Source organism: Colletotrichum graminicola (assembly GCF_000149035.1).
Source record: "Colletotrichum graminicola M1.001 genomic scaffold supercont1.6, whole genome shotgun sequence".
NCBI lineage: Eukaryota > Fungi > Ascomycota > Sordariomycetes > Glomerellales > Glomerellaceae > Colletotrichum > Colletotrichum graminicola.
This window is the reverse complement of record NW_007361010.1, coordinates 245,917-265,896: the sequence shown is the minus strand read 5'-3', so window position 1 is coordinate 265,896 and position 19,980 is coordinate 245,917. Positions and strand designations below refer to the sequence as shown.

General features: G+C 53.4%; 8 protein-coding genes across 8 annotated transcripts; 4 read left to right on the top strand and 4 right to left on the bottom strand.

The window, feature by feature from the left end:
• Window positions 1-110: 110 nt before the first annotated feature.
• Window positions 111-1,114, top strand: GLRG_02125 (AFUA_2G17970 family ergot alkaloid biosynthesis protein; the record flags this gene model as incomplete). The annotated part of the gene is made up of 3 exons (XM_008092783.1): window positions 111-510; window positions 603-799; window positions 857-1,114. The coding sequence occupies 3 exons, from the start codon at window positions 111-113 to the stop codon at window positions 1,112-1,114; spliced, it is 855 nt and encodes a 284-aa protein (XP_008090974.1).
• Window positions 1,115-1,485: 371 nt separating this feature from the next.
• GLRG_02124 (glycoside hydrolase family 2) lies at window positions 1,486-4,896 on the top strand (the record flags this gene model as incomplete). The annotated part of the gene is made up of 4 exons (XM_008092782.1): window positions 1,486-1,838; window positions 1,894-2,010; window positions 2,061-4,717; window positions 4,772-4,896. 4 exons carry the CDS (start codon window positions 1,486-1,488, stop codon window positions 4,894-4,896), a joined length of 3,252 nt encoding a protein of 1,083 aa, XP_008090973.1.
• Window positions 4,897-5,640: 744 nt separating this feature from the next.
• Window positions 5,641-5,877, bottom strand: GLRG_02123 (uncharacterized protein; the record flags this gene model as incomplete). Its single annotated transcript, XM_008092781.1, has 1 exon — window positions 5,641-5,877. One exon carries the CDS (start codon window positions 5,875-5,877, stop codon window positions 5,641-5,643), a length of 237 nt encoding a protein of 78 aa, XP_008090972.1.
• Window positions 5,878-6,432: 555 nt separating this feature from the next.
• On the bottom strand, window positions 6,433-8,385 carry GLRG_02122 (major facilitator superfamily transporter; the record flags this gene model as incomplete). The annotated part of the gene is made up of 6 exons (XM_008092780.1): window positions 6,433-6,670; window positions 6,736-6,956; window positions 7,015-7,276; window positions 7,330-7,557; window positions 7,628-8,059; window positions 8,129-8,385. 6 exons carry the CDS (start codon window positions 8,383-8,385, stop codon window positions 6,433-6,435), a joined length of 1,638 nt encoding a protein of 545 aa, XP_008090971.1.
• Window positions 8,386-9,591: 1,206 nt separating this feature from the next.
• On the top strand, window positions 9,592-10,896 carry GLRG_02121 (oxidoreductase family protein; the record flags this gene model as incomplete). Its single annotated transcript, XM_008092779.1, has 1 exon — window positions 9,592-10,896. The coding sequence occupies one exon, from the start codon at window positions 9,592-9,594 to the stop codon at window positions 10,894-10,896; it is 1,305 nt and encodes a 434-aa protein (XP_008090970.1).
• Window positions 10,897-11,572: 676 nt separating this feature from the next.
• Window positions 11,573-12,417, bottom strand: GLRG_02120 (cutinase; the record flags this gene model as incomplete). Its single annotated transcript, XM_008092778.1, has 4 exons — window positions 11,573-11,752; window positions 11,807-11,886; window positions 11,951-12,044; window positions 12,115-12,417. The coding sequence occupies 4 exons, from the start codon at window positions 12,415-12,417 to the stop codon at window positions 11,573-11,575; spliced, it is 657 nt and encodes a 218-aa protein (XP_008090969.1).
• A 782-nt stretch (window positions 12,418-13,199) lies between these two features.
• GLRG_02119 (amidohydrolase) lies at window positions 13,200-14,858 on the bottom strand (the record flags this gene model as incomplete). The annotated part of the gene is made up of 1 exon (XM_008092777.1): window positions 13,200-14,858. One exon carries the CDS (start codon window positions 14,856-14,858, stop codon window positions 13,200-13,202), a length of 1,659 nt encoding a protein of 552 aa, XP_008090968.1.
• Window positions 14,859-16,708: 1,850 nt separating this feature from the next.
• Window positions 16,709-19,679, top strand: GLRG_02118 (uncharacterized protein; the record flags this gene model as incomplete). Its single annotated transcript, XM_008092776.1, has 6 exons — window positions 16,709-17,067; window positions 17,123-17,618; window positions 17,680-18,314; window positions 18,365-18,728; window positions 18,786-19,332; window positions 19,393-19,679. 6 exons carry the CDS (start codon window positions 16,709-16,711, stop codon window positions 19,677-19,679), a joined length of 2,688 nt encoding a protein of 895 aa, XP_008090967.1.
• Window positions 19,680-19,980: the final 301 nt, after the last annotated feature.

Below are 19,980 nucleotides of genomic sequence, written 5' to 3'. Positions count from 1 at the left end.
CAAATCGGCAAACAAGCTATCCTTTTAAGTACAACGACATTATCTTCTGTTAAGCTTCTCTATTAGCCACAGGATGATCCAAAACTGAACTGAACTGGACTGAAATCACAATGGAAAAACATCACCCTAAAATATTGATTCTCGGCGGGACTGGCAAGGTCGGCAGTCAGATCGCAAGGCTCTTCGCGGCAACTTCGATTCCAACCTACCAAGCCTCCAGAAGCGGGGCATCCACAGAACCAGGTGCCAGCAACATCAAACCCATTGTCTTCGACTGGGAGGATGAGAAGACGTGGGCGGCGGCTTTGGACGTCGGCGCGACAAGCGTCTTCCTTGTTGCCCCGCCCATCTTGGACATGCTGCCGCCGATGCAGTCTTTCATCGACCAGGCGCGAATCAAGGGACGCACCAAGAGATTCGTCCTGTTGAGCTCAAGTTCTATCGAGCCAGACCTCATCGGCTTCGCGATGGGTCGGCCGCATGCGTATCTGAAGGGGCTTGGCGACAAGGGTGAAGTGGAATGGGCAGCATTAAGACCAACATGGTTTCAGCGCGAGTACATCCCCCGCATTTCAATGAAGCAGTAGCTAACAACCTCGCAGAGAATTTTGCCGCGCAAGATAACCATCGCAAGTCGATTGTAAACGAGAGCACGATATACTCTGCTACGGGGGACGGGAAGATACCTTGGGTTGCGGCCGAGGACATTGCAGCGGTCGCATACCAGCTCCTTATCCAAGAGGATGCGCCGAACGATGAATACGTCATCCTTGGGCCTGAGTTGCTCAGCTACGATGATGTCAGTTTCATCTTCCCGTTTGAACCCTACGACTAGATGCTGATGGTCGATATACAGATTGCCGATATTCTTTCCGATATTCTTGGCCGGAAGATCGTACATAAAAGCCTCTCGGCGTTGGAGCTCGTAGAGCGATTCGCCAGCCAGGGCATGCCCCGAGATTATGCGGAGATGATGGCTGGCCTGGACACGGCCATCAAGAATGGCAGCGAGAACAGGACGAATAGCGTCGTCCTCGCACTGACGGGGAAGCAGCCAAGAAAGTTTCGAGATACCGCTGAGAAGCACAAAGGTGTCTGGGCTATGGTGGCGTGAGTGCTTGGCGGGGAGGAAGAGTCTCGGAGCTTGGAGCACATGTGAAAGAAAGGGTACAAAGCTGTTCGATATTGACAACGTCAAACTCCCTATGGAGGAACAGGGGACACCCTTTCATTGTTCTCAGAAATAGCCCGTTCATTGCATCTGTACTCATACGCAAAAAGTTTGGCAAAAAGTTTCGCTTTCAATCAGAGTCGCCCAGCGCCGTTTTCAGCCGATACCTTTGGGTATGTCTTTGCGTGTGGGGGGACATGCGCTAAAGTCGAAACAAGTCATGAGACCACAAAGCCTCTCTACGTGCCGGAACTTCTGCAGCATGAGTTGCTTTTCAGCAACCTCGTCATTACACCAGGGTATGCCCAAACACGATGGACTCATCTTTTGTTGCCATTGAGAAAGAGTGTCCTGTAAAGCCAGGCGCAGGCAATGGACAGAGCTCGGGGGGCCCGCTTACGTACCCCAAGGCCAGCGAGCCCTTCAATGCAAACCTCTTCAAAAGCCCAACATCGGAGTACCGAGGATGTCCGCTGTGGTCATGCAATCCGAAGCTGGAGAAGAACAGGCTACTCCGGCAAATCGATCATCTCAAGGATATGGGAATGGGCGGGTTCCACATGCATGTCCGACCCGGATTGGATACCGGGCCCATGGGTACGGAGTTCGTGGATCGTGTCCAGGATTGCATGGAGTATGCGCAGAGCAAGGGCATGCTCGCTCGCTTGTAAGTGGACCATTCATACCTACGGAATAACCGATTCTATCCTGACGTTTATCAGCTATGACGATGACCGCTGGCCCTCGGGAGTTGCTTGCGACAGGCTTGTGAACCAGCATCGCGAGCACAAGACTAAACGCATTTTGTTCACGCCGCACCCGCGTGGAGAATTTGGAGGGTAGGTGACCATGAACAACATCCCCATCTTTCTACTCATACCAATTACAGTGATTGCGCGCCCAGCTCTGCACAAGCACGTCGAAGTGAACCGGGTTATCTGCTTGCTCGATTCGCTATCACCCTAGATGAGAATGGCCGTCTGCAGTCCAGCAGGAGGCTGCAGGAAGGTGAAGACGCGGAGCGCGGCGGACGAGTGTGGTATGCATACGTTGAGAACAACGCTCCGTCGTCTTGGTTTAACGGGCAGACCCCCATCGACACAATGAGCATCGAGGCTATGACGCGATTCCTGGAAAGTACTCATGAGATCTGCAAGAAAAAGACAGGCGACGAGTTCGGGACGACGGCGCCTTGCATTTCTACTGATGAGCCTCAAGTCACGATCAAGACTCAGCTCTCGAGTCCGGATGGCGTCGAAGACGTCTTTCTGCCGTGGGGTGCAGATCTTCCCAATATGTTCCGGGATACCTACGGCTATGATGTCGATATCATCAGCAGTATCCCGGAATTATGTTGGGACCTTCCGGGAGATACGCCCAGCGAGGCTCGATACGATTTCTACGAACATGTCAGTGAAATGTTAGTCATGTCCTTTCTGGACCTCCCCGTAAGCTGGTGTTGGAGGAATAAGGCCATGCTCAACGGAAACATGATGAAACAGTCAAGTCTGCACTCTCAGACCACCGCTCATGGAGAAGCAATGGTGTATTATCAAAAACAGACATCACCCGGCGTGTCTCTCCTGAACGACTGGGTTGACTATAATGCAGCCAAGCAGTGTACTAGTGTGGCCCGTCAAAATGGTATACGCGGCGCTATGGGTGAGATTTACGGATACGCACACTCGTACTTTACCTTCGAAGGCCACAAACGATATGGCGACTGGCAGGCTGCTCTAGGCATCACGTTCCGTGTCCCGCACCTCGGTTGGGTCAGCATGGCTGACGAGGGAAAGCGTGGCTACCCCGCGAGCTTCGGCTATCGAAGCCCATGTCACAAGGAGTACAGCTACATCGAAGACCACTTTGCCCGTGTTGGGGTGGCCTTGACTCGCGGAAAAGCTGTTACGCGTGTCGGTGTGGTCCATCCCATCCACAGCTTTTGGCTCTGCTTTAGTCCGAATAACAACGGCCACGACGAGACCCTTCGTCGCGAAAACAAGTTTGCGGAGCTCACAGATTGGCTGCTTCATGGACTGGTGGACTTTGACTTCATCGCCGAGAATCTTTTGTCTGGCCAGATTGGCAAAAAAATCTCAACGCCTCTCAAGGTAGGACACTGCGAGTACGACTTCATCATCTTACCGAATCTTCGGACTATCTGTTCATATGCCCTTTCAGTCATCCAGGAGTTTGCAGCAGCAGGGGGCAAGGTCATCATTGCTGGTGAAGGACCAGTGCTATATGATGGCCAAGTCACGCCGCCTGATGTCGACATAAACATCAAACCAAGCACCAGGGTTTCCTGGAGTAAAAGCGACATCCTCTCAGCCGTCTCTGAGAGTCGCGATCTGCAAGTTAACTTGAAGGGAGGACAGCCGACGGAGACTCTTCTGTATCAGATGCGCCAGGATGGCGATGAAATGTTTCTCTTCATCTGCAATACGGACCGAAACAACCCATACGATACATTGGTAAACATCAAGGGCGACTGGGATGTTATGATTCTGGACACCTTCACAGGTGAAACACACCGCCAAAGGTCCAAATACAGCAGCGGATGGACAATTTTTGAGCACCGGTTTGAGGGCTGCGCAAGCTTGTTGCTCAGACTTTACCCCGCCCCGGCCGAGGATCTATCTTTCGTTGAAATTTCGGAAGAAGTAGCCCCAAAGCCGCCTAAACAGCAGACCGTTGAGCTCAAACTAGACGAGGTCATTCTTTCTGAACCAAACGTCCTGATGCTTGATTATGCGCTATACAGGATCGACGATGGCCCGTGGGAGGATGCTACGCGTCAAGAAGTCTCGAAAATTGATGACGAGATCCGAGCTCGCCTCCGTCTTCCTCCGAACGGCTCAGCATGGAAGCAGCCATGTGGTGTACCATCATCAGAACGAGTTTCAAGGGTATACATTGATCTATGCTTCGAGTTCGAGTCACAGACCATCGTCAAAACGCCCTCGTTTCTCGCCATGGGTAACCCGGAGAATGCAAGGATCACCATCAACGGTCACAAGCTGCTTGTTGACGAGAGGAGCTCGTCCTGGTGGGCGGACGAAGATATCAGAACGGTCCCGCTGCCAAAGGGGACGATCCGGAAGGGCAAGAATGTCATTGAACTCAGTATGCCGTTTGGCATCTTGACGAATTTGGAAAGGATTTACCTTCTTGGCAGCTTCAGCGTCGAGCTGAAGAACAATTTGCCAATCCTCTGCGAACGACGCCAGAGCCTAGGCTGGGGTGATATCGTAGCGCAAGGACACCCGTTTTATGCCGGGAACATCACTTACCATTGCAGTTTTGTGACAAAATCCCGATCGAACGTCACGCTATCGGTTCCGCAGTTCGCCACGCCAGTTGTAAAAGTTGAATGGGGAAAGAAGAGCGGACACATCGCCCTGCAGCCGAGAACCCTAGCCCTCGGAGAGTTTGAAGCTGGAAAACACGGCATCACCATTATCGCTTTTGGATACCGATATAATTCGTTTGGGGACGTCCACCTGAAAGGCTGTGTCTCCGGTTGCAGGCCTGATATGTGGAGAAGTAAGTATTAGACTCGATTCGGCGTTTGGGTATATGCTGACATTGACACGATAGCTGGAGCCTGGGCATGGAGTGATCAATATCAATTGAAACCTACTGGAATCCTGCAAAAGCCTTCTACTCTTGTAGATTTGGAGGCTGAGGAGGAAAGTGACGACTGGATTGTTTTAGGGAAGTGATTACAAACCGCTTAGTGTCTATGGATGTCAGAGGCTCAGTAGCGGTATAATTAACGATGGCTTATCAGTCACTTTTCTGTCTTATGACACTATTATTAAAGATTGAAGGAGACCTGTCGGAAGGCGACGAAGGTATGCTTTCTATTACGAGGATAATTCGCGGCATGGACCAGAAGTGTAACCGGGAGAACTCGCCAACTTCTTCAGACTTGGTAAATCTGTAAAGATAAGAATGGTACAGTTTGTGAGATGTATCCAAACAGCAGATTAAAGAGTAACAAAGGCAAACAGAAAAGAATGATGAAAAATAATAAAACACTTCGAGGCCTCCTACCTAGGGGTTTCAGTCAGCATTTTGCTACGCTTACAACCCTTTGCTTACGCAGGAGGCGAAAAAATAGGGTTGCCACGCAAAAAAGGGGTTGCCAACCCACATCACGAATAGTATCACTTTTGCGTGGGTTATATAGTATAATCAACTTTCAATTGCTTAAAGCAATAACAACCGAAACGTCGTATACTCATAAAGATAGTATCAATAAATAGCCCCGATCAAGGGCTCTACAATAGTACCTTTTATCGTATACTCATATGTCACAAGGCTATAGGCATCACATACTAGGCCGAGTGTGCGTTATTTCTTCTAGATCTGTCATGGAGTATCTTATATGCCAAATGCACATAAATACCCCATATATGTAGGCTCATAAGAATACCCCTGCCTTCAGTCTGATCTATCCCGTTTTACCATATAACAAAGGCGCCAAGAGCTGTATCTTCAGCCTCCGTAAGCAACTGGGGACGGCCGGGTTCATTCGGGCTTGCGCGGAGGTTACGGCCCTCCTGAAGGGCCTGGAGGTGCTTCTGAACCGCCATATGAGATACGCCGTAGTCCCAGGCAGCCCAGCTTATAGGCAGTATATTAATTGCCGTCTTGCCCGGGTGGCCGCTGGTCGCCTGTTGACGGGCAACAAAGGGCATTTTGGCGACCTGTTTGGCAGTGGTCATGTTCTTATCACATTAGCGGGGCATGATGAATGGGTTAAAGTAGGTAGGCAGTTTGGTTGCTATTGATATCTGTCGATAATGTGTCCTAATAATCAATTGTTCTTGGTGAGAATGTAACAAAAAGTAGGACCGGGCTAGGACGAGTGGCAACCCCATTTTGAACGTGGCAACCCCTTTTTTCGCACCCTCCGTGAGGAGGGTGTTTAGCTCAGCTCGATGAATAACACCCCCGGGTAGTCGAGAAAGTTGAAGGCCTTGCAAAATCGCTATCAACGCTCCCTTTGATGATCGGAATGGAAACATTCCAACAGATTGCAGAATTGGCCGTAGAGCTGTAATAGCGTTACTGGTTGTTTTGGGGAACTGCAGGAGGTGGCCGTCATCTGCCAATTAGGAATACGATGAAGTCCATTGTTCAAAAAGACATGAAAGATAACGTAGCACATGGCCAATATGGATTGGACATTGACTACATACTGACGACGGGCAATCATCCTCTATGGCATTCCATATGAGCAAGGTCAATTATTAGTAAACAAAGATGAAGTCCTCATTCTTGAGGTCGGTCATATCCTGTAAACCATGGTCTTCCTCGATAGCTTTGCGTTGCTGCCTCTGGGGGTCCTCTTCCAACTCCACCTCCTTGCTATCCTTCCCGTCCTTGTTGCGCATCATCGACTCGTCTACAATGTCGCTGCTCTTCCCGAGGGCCTCGCGGCGTTTGGCATGCTGGACATTAAGGTACTTGAGATACAACGGAAGAAGGCTAGACAGGTGAGGCTTATCAGTACAACGGTATGCCTATGAAAATTGAGTGGAAAGACGACTTACGCTCCCATGAAGGCGACGAGAATGAACATGACTAGATTGGAAATCAAGCCGGGACGGTACACCGGAGCATCATCGACGGAGTATAGGAGTGGGCCTATGATGTTGCCAGTGCACATGCCGATGAAGACAACGGCAGACGTGGTTTTCTTCTTGGTGTCGCCCGCAGTGTTCTGCGCTTGCCATGTATAAATGAGAGGGGTGATGGCCGCAAGAGCAGAAACCTGATAGGAACCAATGTCAGCAGATTATAGGTAATGGCCGAAACCGAAGACTCCTTACGAGGTAGTATCCAAAGAGCAAAACGCCCTTATGCTGACGTGGCACCGTGAGCATGATGACCGTGCCGATGGCGGGGATGATAGCAATCCCAGCAATGACGAGACCCTTCCTCTGAGTCCGCGTGGCAATCCAGCCGCTGCCCATGATGGCGATGATCTGGATGACGCCAAAGGGTATGTTGAATAGAATAGTCTGAAAGCTGCTGTAGCCGAAAGACTTGACTATCAAGTTACCAAAGGTCGAGATGCCGCCGCTGGCAATGCTAAACATAATACGTCAATATCTTGATAAACCGTTGGCATGGTAAGTACCTACGAAATGGCGATGACTATAACGAACCAACACCACGTCTTCAGGTCGACGAATGTCTCCCAGACGTGATCCCAACGCCAGACCCCGGACTGGATGCCCATCTGGTTGGCCCGGAGCCGCTCGACAGCGATGACCTTTTCCCTCTCTGTCAAATACTTGGCTGACATGGGCGAGTCAGGCATCAACACAAGAACGACGAACGCGTACGACACCGTGAGCAGCCCGCAGAACCTAGCGATGGTATCAGTATCACTAGCCCGGACTGGCAACGGTTCCCCTGCATAGCCCGCGTACGACTTACAGAAAGATAATTTGGTACTTGTAGAGCTTGTCGCTCTCAATGTGACCGAGACCGTAGGTGAAGAGGCTGCCGATGATGAAGGTGACGCCGTTCATGGCGTTCCAGGAGCTGGTCACCAGCGTCTGCTCGCTCCGCCTCCACCACGTGGTCGTCACGGCGAGGCACGACGGCGCAATCATGGCTTCAAATGTGCCAAGCATGAAGCGAAGCCCGAGGAGGGCGCCGAAGTTGGTGCAGGAAGTCATGATCGCCAGCGAGGACCCCCACAGGAAGATGGCGGCGGCGATGACCTTTCCGTTGGGCAGCTTGACGAGGATGTAGGCGGCGGCGGGCTGCCAGACAAGTTGCGCGATGTACAGGATGGAGCCGAGCCAGCTGTACTGCCGGCCGTGAAGGTTCGCGTCTTCCTGAAACCCGAAGACGGAGACATAACTAGTGTGACGGAACGGTCAGTTGGTTGCTGGACCGAGGGACGAGTAAGGAAACAGGGGCTGTATGTACCTCAGAGTACTCTTGTCGAGCTGCTGGAAGAAGTACGCCCCAAGAACGAGGGGCAGGACCCGGAGGTTGATTCTCTTCAAGACAGCCTTCTCCTCTTCGTAGGTGAACGAGGTATCGCCGCCTCCGTGGGCTGCTAGAAACTGAGCCGCCTTCTCTTTCAATGCGCCAGCAGGTGCTGGTTCGGTCTTGGGCACGGATTCGATTGTGTCGGAGTTGAGACCGCCGGCTTGCTTTGCCGCCGGGGTTGCGGAGGCCATGATGACAGATGCCGTCAGGAACGATCCTTGGAATCGATACAGTCGATGCTTGGGAGTCCAGTCGTCCGCCCCAGATTTTGGTATGGATTACAAGCAGGAAAGCTGTCTCCAGCAGATGAAGAACAGACCACTCGCAAAGGACATTGGGACCGGTTTCTCTTATCACTTAAAAGCGAGAGGCCCCTGTTTCCACTCCTATATCCGAGGCCATCTCAGCTGGAGAGGGGGGGGCAGACGAAAGAAGAAAAACATGGAGCCTTAAGCTTACCATTGATCAATAGCAATACCTGGTCCATACGTCACATCGCCATCGCGTGGCATGGTCTACTTCTTAACACCCGGGAAACATGCTAGCAGCCCTGGCTCAAACATCACGCGGTTTGCCTGTCGTTTGCCGGCCGCTCAACGAAAACCAAGACGTGATAAGATGTACCTGGTCTCCTATTAACCCCCGCCATTGGAGGAAAAACTCCAGACTGGGTGCAGGGCTGGGACTTGCAGGGTTTCTACCGAATCAATGTTCGTCGAAGCAGCTTGTATTGGCCCACATACTCTCTACCATACTCTCTGCCATGCCAAGCGCGGGGATCTTTCCGACGACGCCTTGTAAACCTCCCAAGAGAAATGTCCTCGTGTCGGCGAGTCAGTACCTAGCGCCGTGTGCCAAGTTGAGCAGCCAAACCGGGGGGTTGTGTCTGAGCGGCTGACGTTGCAACGTCTTCCCCAGACTCTCTCCGCAATTGTCCGTCAGTAGTCCCGGACATCCCCGACTTTTCGTGGACCCCCTCAATCCTTCCCCTCCTCTGTTGGCATTGGATTCCCCGCATTAGGGGCATAAGTGATGCGGTGAGAAGGATCCTAAGCTGGAGGCTTTGAGCCATCGTGTCACCAGCATGCTATTCTTTCAGCTAACCTCGGGTGCTGGGGTAATTCAGCCCGAGTAAGGATTGTAGCGGGGTTGCCATGTGCACGAGAAAGCCGCGGCGAACATGAAGCTTGCCGAAGTCATGAGGTGGTGGTACGAAAGGGCATTCTATCAACAAACCTTGCCGTATCCCATTCTATTCGGGAGAACTGGATCCAGACTTGGTATTGCTACGGCCAACTATACCAAAGTTTCGTATAACGTAGGCTGAACGCTTCACGCTCGCCCAGACCTCGACACCAGTACCGAGAGACACATCGCAGACGGCAAACCGCAATACAATGGGCGACATATCACAGAAGAAGCGCTACGCCATCGTCGGCACTGGTGGCCGCTCAAGCTTCTTCTACACGGCCATCGCGCAGGACTACAACAGCACGTCGATCATCGTCGGGCTTTGCGACACCAACCAGACGCGCATGAACTATGCCAACTCAAAGCTCGAGGAGCTCGGCCACGGGGAAGTCCCGACCTTCCTCGCCGCCGAATTCGACCGGATGATCAGGGACACGAAGCCGGACGAGGTCATCGTCACGACCGTGGACCGGACGCATAACATCTACATCGTGCGCGCCATGGAGCTGGGCTGCAACGTCGTGACTGAGAAGCCCATGACCATCGACGGGCCACGATGCCAGGATATCTTCTCGGCGGTCGAGCGGACGGGGCAAAAGGTGCGGGTGACGTTCAACTACCGATACGCGCCGCACAACACAAAGATATTCGAGGTGATCCGGTCGGGGGCCATCGGCACCGTGACGAGCGTGCACTTTGAGTGGATGCTCAACGAGAACCACGGCGCCGACTACTTCCGCCGGTGGCACCGCGATAAGCGCAACTCAGGCGGCCTCCTCGTGCACAAGTCCACGCACCACTTCGACCTCGTCAACTTCTGGCTGCAGACGCGGCCGCGGACAGTGTACGCGCAGGGCGACCTCAAGTTCTATGGGCGCGAAAACGCCGAGGCGAGGGGGGTGACTAGGTTCTACACGCGCGCCCACGAGAGCGAGGCGGCCAAGGACGACCCGTTTGCGCTGCACCTCGAGGCGAACCCGCAGCTCAAGGCCATGTACCTGGACGCGGAGCACGAGGACGGCTACCACCGCGACCAGAGCGTGTTCGGCGACGGCATCAGCATCGAGGACACGATGAACCTGCTCATCCGGTACCGCAACGGCGCCGTCATGACGTACTCGCTGACGGCGTACGCGCCGTGGGAGGGCTTCCGCGTCAACTTCAACGGCACCGGAGGCCGGCTCGAGGTCGAGGTCGTCGAGAAGAGCTACGTCAACTCGGGGGGCAGCCAGGCGCTGGAAGGGGCAATTGAGAAGAGGACCATGCTCCTGCGGCCGCTGTTCGGCCCGCCTCAGGAGATCGACCTGGGCGAGGCCAAGGGTGCTCACGGCGGGGGCGATCTCGTCTTGTTGAGGGACCTATTTGGAGAGCCGGTGTCGGACGAGTACATGCGCGCGGCCAGTCACATCGACGGCGCGGCATCTATTCTGACCGGTATCGCTGCCAACAGATCCATCGCCACGGGGCAAGTTGTCAATGTGGATGACATTCTCGTGGTCCCTGAGAAATGATGGTGTCAGTGTCAGAATGGAAGAAGGTAGCAAATCTGAGTGGGATGACGACGCCGACGGAAATAGACAAGAAGAGAAACAACAAGCCTCGGGATGGGGAGAAGTCATCAGGAGGTGGAAGATGGATTCATGGCTTAGATAATAATCCCAGAGTACTAGAAACGGGTCCCTCATACCGGTACTCGTTTGCGGACGGTGTCTATGTTGTTGTTTGTTAGATACGGATATCTAGGTGCTAGGTAAGGTAAGCCTTCAGTGAAGACAACCCAGAGTGCACGGCCCTTCCAGACCCACTTCGTCTCGGAGGGATTATTACGTCATCACGCTCGCAGCCTCCGGGTGTTTGATGACGGAAAAACTTGTAACAAATCGTCCAACGTCCTTCCTTGTACACCATACGGAGTAGTGAGCCTTGAATGCTTATTTTATTCATAACGGCTTAATGGCTCAGCGGCCCGAAGTCACGACAGAGAGAAACCAAAACGCTACATCCAGCATATCATGAACCGCAAAACTGCTCGCGTCGATCCTCAAGACCGAATGCTTTGGGGAGGCAAAAAAACATATGAAAGCCTCCCTTTTTCGCCCCAATCATTAAAAAACGTAGCGTAACCACGCCGCTCGCCTAGTCTCCAGTACAGGGTCGAACCGCACCGTCGCCAGCCTCTTGCCGAGCTTACTGAACGTTCTGGACGATGAATGACGACGCCATGGCAACGTACTGCTGGTTCTGGAAGTAGCCCAGGTGGACGGTTAGGTTCTGGCCCGACGCGCAGAAGAGGTCCGTGTCGTCGCAGAAGGACGCGATCCGGTTCGTGAGACTCTGGCACTGCGAGAAGTCTTGGCGCGGGAAGATCTACGCGGTACTGTCAGCCTTCCGATCATTTCAAGGTGAGGGGGGGTGACCTACGCCGTCCTTTTTGCTGGTGCCCTTGTCGAAGGGCTGGTTGGCGACAAAGGTTGGGTCACCGAACAAGACAATGGCGGCGACTACATCGGATCAAAGTCAGCGCGCCATCCCGCCTCGAAACCTCGACTCAGAATCACGACTTACTCTTGCTTCCGACCGCGGGCGCCTGGGCTACCGTGGTGTTGAAGTTGGGGCCGTCCGACGTGCCGCAGAGGGTGTCGAGAGACACTTGCGCACCCTGGGATGAATTAGTATGATTGTGTCCCCTTTGAATCATGGAAACTTGCCTGAGAGTATCCCATCAACACGAGCTTCGTTCCGGGGCATTGCGTCGTCTGCTGGTTCAGGAGAGTCGTCATGTTGGCCACACCCGCCGCCACCGAGGGGGGGTACGGGTCGAGTTCCGCAGGGTAAACCAGCGGCGTGATGATGGACCCGGGGATCTGGGCCGACGCGTTCTTCGCAATGTTACCCAACAGGCCAGTACCCTGTGCCTCGACGCTGCCGCGGGCGACGATGATATTGACAGGGGCGCATGGCTGCTGCGCCTGCACGAGCGCCAGAGGGACGAGGGCGGCGGCGATGGTCGACAGGCTCACGTGGTGATGCATCTTGGAAGTGAGGAAGCTCTGATGTGCTGTTGCCTGAAGATGTCTGCGTCGTTGAGATCTGCTCGATCTTAAGAGAGGGTAAAAAAGGTTGTGGCTGGCCTGATCTACCAAGGTTACGGGGGCCATATCTCTTCTTGTACTGATCATCCATCGCGTGGGATGACATGGATGGCACGAGCCGCGGCAACTAACGTTCCCGTGTGCGACGTATATTGGCGGTGGCCGCTGCCAGAGCCTCTTTCGGATCGCCTCTGTTGGCACCGCCAGGTCGGAACCATGTCCTCGTCCCCTCTGGCTTGGGTGACCTCGGTATGTCCGTCTTTCCACAAAGATGGCCGAGAACCCTAAGTAAGGCATGGTACCCCAGCCCAAGTTACGGCCGCCCTTGAGGCTTAGTCTCGCCAGCGCGACATTGCCCCAAATAGGAAGTTGCAATTCGGCCATACCAAAGAGGCGAGGTGTATGGAAAGCATGGGCCTTGGGGGCATGGGAGCGGCCAGTGCTTGACTGCCGCGAACCCGGAAACATTTGACTAGATTGGATGAAACTAAGGGCGGAAAACTCTGTGTCCCTCTCTACCCCCCGGTGCCCCCCCTAGGGGCCCTCCATCTCTCTCTCTCTCTCTCTCTCTCTCTCTCTCTCTCTCTCTCTCGCGCGCGCGCGCGCCTTATCGACGGAAGAACATTTATTTACAGAAAGCCGCACAGACGACGAGGTCAAGAAATGCTTCTACACGTACAGGCGGTCGACCAATGACCTTCTCTGCTACTGTGCAAGTCCCATCATACGTCGGAAGAAGACGCCCAAACCCTCCTCCCGTCAAACCAGGTGGCCTCGATCTCGCCCTTTAAAAGACCCTGCGGCGTCCAGTCCACGTCGGTGACAACAAAGTCCGCGCGCTTGCCGACCTGCAGCGACCCTATCCGATCTTCAGCGAATACGCTCTTTGCAGTTCCGAATGCGGCGGCCGTGAGGGCCTCGCACACGCCCAGTCTGAAGTGCTCGTTGACGACGACGTCGAAGGTGGGCTCCCTCGCCGAGCGTCGCGTGGTCGCCACGTAGGCGTTCTGCAGCGGCGCCCAAGGGGCGGTGGGACTGTCGCTGCCCAGCGAGAGGAGAGCGCCGTGATCGGCGAACTCACGGTAGGGGAAGGCGCGGCCGCAGCGGTGGGCGCCGAGGAGGCGTGGCCAGGCACGGAGGATGGCAGGGTCCGCGTGGACGGGCTGGACCGAGGCTGTCAGCCCCAGCTCGCCGAGGCGCCTGGCGTCTTCGGGGGAGGCCATCTCGATGTGCTCGAGGCGGTGCCGGCGGCCGGGGGTGGCGTGGTCAGCAAGCGCGTTGACGGCGTTCCTTATGGCCGCGTCGCCAATGGCGTGCAAGGCGATTTGCAATCCGGCCGAATCAGCCCTTCTGACGACGGGGCCGAGCTGTTCGGGGGTCCAGAAGGGCAGAGGTGAGCCAACCTCGGCATAGGGTTCGGACAGGTGGGCGGTGCAGGCGTCGATGATACCGTCGGTGATGATCTTGATGCCCACGATGCGCAGGTCGGGGGACGTCGTCTGATTGAGCTCAGCGTGCAGCTCGATAGCCCGGTCCACCTGCCTGAAGCGATCCTCCTCGGATTCGGATGGCCTGATGAGCCAGTAGGCGTGGATGCGCATCGGCAGGTCTGGTACCTCGGCTCGTAGAGAGCAGACGGCGTCCCACGCGGGTTCGTCCATGGCCATCTCGACCAGACCAGTGTAGCCGGAGGCGTTGTACGTCTCGATGGCAGCCCTGATGGCGTCCATCCGATCTCGCTTGGGCGCCACCTGGGCGAGATGGGGCCACACGATGGTGAGCACGGCGGCCTCGCTGAGCAGACCTGTGGCCCTGCCCTCGGCGTCGCGGTGGATCTTGCCTCCTGAGGGGTCGGGTGTGTTCTCGATACCTAGCTCCTTTATGCCGGCCGTGTTGCACCAGGTTGAGTGCAGGTCCTTGGTGTCGATGAAGATGGGCCGAGGGTCAATGTCGTCCAGCATGGTCTTGTCGACGCCGTCGGGGGTCATGGAGTGCGTCCACAGTTTGCACATGATGCGCGGGAGGTCTGGGTTGGCGGCGGCGTAGGCCCGAACGGCGCCGCGGATGTCCTCGAGGGAGCGGCAGTGCTCGAGGCTCAGCTTGCGCAGTGACTGGCCCAGGAGGAGCAGGTGGACATGGCCGTCGACGAAGCCGGGGAGGACCGTCCTGCCCCGGAGGTCGTGCGTCGTGACCTTGTTCGATGCGTGCTTTGCCGTGAGGTCCGCCGCCATGCCGATGTCCCGGATGAGGCCGTCAGCAACGAACATACTCTCTGCGAAAGACGGCTGAGTGTCGAGGCCAGCTGCGGCGTTGTGGAGGAAGATGCGCCCATTGACGAAGAGCTCGCCGGGGCCCGCCACAGGGTTTGTGGTTGTCGCCATGATTTGCTGAGGTATATGTTTGCGTGTGCTTTCTCGAGGTCCTGGACACCCCAAGTTAGTTTGTGAGTGAAAACCTAGTTCAACTCTCACAACCTACCTTTTAAAAAGCTCGATGAGATGTGTCGTTCTTGACTCGGGCGCTGCGAAGGACGTGGTCGGCTCTGATTGACGGGCGGCGCCCGACTACGGTCCGCGGGGTTCGCATGGTGGGGGTACGCCAGGTACCACGTACCTACCTTAATTACCTAAGGTGCCTGCCAAGTAGGTAAGATATATGGGAGGAACCCGGGCTCACCCTGTCTCTAACTACCAAGCAAAAGCGGATGTCGATTGGGTTCCTGCTTTCCCTTGCTCTATCGGTCATGTTGTTTGTCGTAAATTCCTGGTTAAAAGTAAGACGGCGTTTATCTTGACGCAAGGCATGGCGATGAAGAGCTTGCAAGGATGTGTTGAGGGTGCATGGATGCTAAAATAGCATGCCAAATGATTAAGTGAGGAACCAAAAGACGTAACGCAACGCCTTGCGCCCGAGACCGGAGACTTAAGACAGACACCGATATGTACCTGGTGCCCTTTCGTTTATTCAAAAGCCTTGAGTCACCTTTGCTTTTTCCGGCCCTGCTCTGTTTCACCCTGGCGCCGAAGCTGGACATCCACTCAAGCACATGAGAAGAACCATTTCAACCTTAGCAATGACTGTGGGTATCATTCACTCATGGCTTATTGCCTTACACGAGGATATACTCATGGAATAAACTGAGCTATGAGAGATAGATACAAAGGTCCGGGTGTCTGGTCCCTATGTAATGCATTTTGAGACGAGTGACCTCTGGTCTGCGGACCAGGTGCCCAGAACTTCAAGACAGGAGATAAATGTCCGAGATAGATGTCCTAGCACAGCGAAGGAATAGGAAGAGCGTTTGGAGGTGGCGAGGATTGGAAGATAGGATATACTCGCCAGAGCAGACGCCGGTCATATGCCTGAGATGGTAGGTGTGCAGCAGGTATTCGGTGCGCAGTTGTTGATTTTTGCTCAATCCTAGGCGGGGTGGCAAGTTAGGGATGGTCATACAAATTGATAGATATTTCTTCAACTACCTAGATATTATTGTCTTGCATTTAAACAAAATCATATATTAGATTAGAAACTCCTGCATTGCTTTCTTGTTCCGCCGGTTCCTGGAAAGTAGTAGGTGTGGAAAGTACCCATGAGCTTCTTCCCTATTTCGTATCCTTTGTGCAGTTTCGAGTTCTTTCCTCATGCCTCCGTAGACGCCTTCCCTCATTCGCTCTCTGATTAAAAGCAAACTTCCCCTCTCACCCTCCAACCTTATCTTCTTCTTTCTTCACGTCCTTCAACCCCCCATCTGGCACACACCAATTCCATCGTACCACCGTCCTTTCCCTACACCAACACCTTTCCATATCCGTAATGGAAAGTGGTTGACGCTTCTCCGCTCTCATGATTTCACATTTTGATATCTTGAATGATCTTTTCTTTTCTGCTTTTTCATGATCTTATCGGCATTTCGCATCAACTTCAAGTTCTATCACACAGGGTCAGTTCATCTACTGCCCTGATCTCATCGTTGGCTCATAGCAGATCTTGTCTAAGGTCAAGCAAGGTTTGGAACTGTCCCCGCAGTCCTATTTCCAACTTTCCTCTCATCTCCTCAAGAAAGCGTTAGCCATCGTTCTTCCCTCTCACCAAACAAACCTCTCGCTTTCTTAGCTCAGTAATTACTAACAATATCCGAAACCTAGGTTTTCCGAGGGCATTGCTAACAGACGCAGATTTGACTGTGACAAATCATCGCGACTCGCGCCTTTCAATCCTCACAAGTCAGACAATGGATTACGCAAACGTTTTGGGGGCTGTCAAGACCGAGCCCGATGAGAACTCTGGACCCCTACCTCGTCTGGTCTTCTCCCACCTCAGCAAGATGAGGCGTGTCAAGGACCCTGAGATCTGGGAGCAGTTTACACTGCGTCTTCTTCCGATTCTCGATGACCTTGAGTCGGTCTGCGAAAAGATCGCCTCCTCTCGAAAGCTCCAGCCTGCACTACTAGTCACCGCAAACAACTGGATGCAACAGATTCATGGCATCCGTGCAGAAGCTGAGCGTAGAAGGGAAACACGTGTCGGCGTTGTTGGCAATACTGGCGATGGAAAAAGCTCGACAATTAACGCTATTTTGAACGAAGAGAAGTAACATATCTTCTGGTCCTCTGGCTTAAGACTATAATAAGCTGATTATGACTAGCCTCCTACCCACAAACTGCATGCGCGCCTGCACAGCTGTCGCCACCGAGGTGTCATACAATCATGACGACGACGTGAAGAACCCATACCGAGCCGAGATAGTGTTCGTCTCCCGTAACGAATGGGTGCGCGAAGTTAGCATTCTTCTCAGAGACCTTACCACGGTCGACGACATGACAGCGGATGGCATGGATCCAAGCAGTGAAGCAGCCAAAGCGCTAGCAAAGATTCAAGCAGTTTATCCATCGTTGAATTGCGAGATGCTGGCCTCGACTACTTCTTCTCAACTTGCGGACCACCCAAACGTGCAGCAGGTTTTGGGCACGACCAAGACGATCAAGGCCCCGACTGCATCCGAAATGCGAGAACATGTTGAGCCCTTCATAGACTCCATGGACAAGGATGATGATACCCCAGCTCATTGGCCTCTAGTGAAAGTTGTCAGGATCTTCACGAAGGCCCAGGTTCTGTCCAACGGCCTTACAATTGTTGATCTGGTATGTTTCTCTGCTAGCGCCCCTTGAAACGCACAACTGTGACTAAATTGTATCCTCATAGCCTGGTCATCAAGATTGGGATGCAGCCCGAGCGGCCGTTGCTTCCCAGTATCTCAAAGCTTGCTCGGGCATTTGGATTGTGGCTCCCATTAACAGAGCTGTCGATAACAAAACCGCCAAAGACCTAATGGGTGACTCGATCAAGCGCCAGATCAAACTTGATGGTTCATACTCGGCTCTGACTATCATTTGCTCAAAGACGGACGACATTAACATCAACTCTGCCGTGGAAAGCTTGAGGGGCAAGCTTGACAAAGACACCATGCAAACATGGGATGATGCCAAGAAATGTGAGAAACAGATCAAGGCCCTGGAGAAGGAACTTGCAACACGTCGGAACCGCCGCGGTGCACTTCAAGGACCTGATTCTCACGGTGGCGAAACCCCGCAGGCGAAGAGAGCAAGGACAGTCCCTCCCACTCGGCCTATTGCCGCTGATGGAGTCACAGAAGTCGCCAATGAGAACGACCAAAATATAACAGGTGTCTCGGAGACTGATGAGAAGGAGCAGGAACTCTACGAGCTGAAACTCAAGAAGAAAGATCTGGTGGACGAGGTTGTGCCACAGTGCATCCAGAAACGGAACGAGCTTTCTAGAGAGGCTATCAGGCGACATCTTGCCAAAAGCTTTAAAGAGTGGGTGGAGTCTTATTTGAATGGCATTCTGCAGTAGCTAACAGTTACAGCCTTGATCGCAACGATGCAGCCCTTGAGCCGGATGATGCGACGCCGCGTGATTACGAGGATATGTCTCGCCAGACGCCGGTCTTCTGTACCAGCAGTAAACTTTATCAGGAAATGCATGGCATTGTCCTGAGTTATGGTGATGCAACGCCCGGCTATGAGACCGAGGAGGATACAGAGATTCCCCAGCTTCAAGCTCATGCTCAGAAAATGACCGAGGAGCTCCGCATCACCAAGCACAAAGAAGTGCTTAGCGGGATCTGTCAACTTCTCAATTCGATTGTCATCTGGGCTCAAGATTCTGCAAGCTCTGCCATAACCATCGATCAAGCAACTCTGACGACTTTGTTGCAGACGTTTGAAGCGGTGAGTAAAAATGGAATTCCCATCGATTATAACATAGGTACTAACTATCGCTTCCAGGAACTCCAGGGGGATATTGAAAACTGTATGGACCAGCTCCATTCGAAAACACAGACCGATCTCTATGCGGAAATGACTCGCCTGAGCAGCATCGCCACCGTCCGAGCAGACATCATCGCCAAAAAGTGGCAAAGTATAAATTATAATTCTTTTCGAGCCACGTGCCGTCGGCGTGGAGTGTTCGATGATCGGGACTTGAACGAGGAGCTCTTACAGCCTATCAAGGGCAGAATCTCTGTGACTTGGAACAACTTCTTCCAGTTCAGCATCCCTCATGTGCTGGACAACTTCGCGATCAAGGCTGTCCAGCGATTGGCTTCGTTCCACGATAACATCGTGAAACAGCTCGGCAGTCACGAGTACGAGGAGCTGCAGGCCGCTGCGCAGCTTGATCAACAGCTGAAGATCCACAAAGACCGAATCATGCGGCTTACAGCACAGGGCCGAGTAAATATTGACCAAGCCCAGAAGGATGCAAACCGGTTGTTGAACCCGGCCGTCGAGGATGCTATGGCTCCCGGTTACCTGAAATGTGCTAGTGAAAGCGGTAAGAGTAACCTGCCCTTCGCATGAAGCAAGCTGCGGCTGACACAGATCTGTGGCCTAGGACCAGGCATAACCAAGCGAATGGCAACTGCGATCCAGAACCACGTGTGCAAGAGCAAGGTCGCCATGTTTGGCAAAGCAGTTGGGGACGTTAAGCATCGCCTTAAAGAGGGAACAAAGTTGGTCGATGAGCACATGACGGCCCAGATTGAGGCCATAGTCATGACGATGAAGGGTGATTACATGCTTGCATTGGCAGAGAGACAGAAGTCGGTTCAGCGCCTGGAGTCTTCGTTCAGGAAAAGTATGATGAAGGTCTTGAAGGCGGCGCAGGTTCAGTTCGCATGAGCCAAGAGAGAAAAAACGGCATTGATCTATGGCTTGGGGCAATAGACGGGGTTCGTTTGCAGACTGGACAGAGCTGGCGACACGATCGGACAATGCGATAGACTTGGTTTTCTTGCAGTTCAACGGAGGCATTTTCTCTTAATACAAGCAAAGTTGGATGATTGCAAATCTGTCCCGCCGATTGGTATCTATGACTGATCAAGCCATCAAGATCAACATGACCAGGCCAAGTCGAAGATAGGCGATTACCCATGTCCTCCGTATCACCAAGCGCACATCCTTTGAGGTGAGACACACCAGT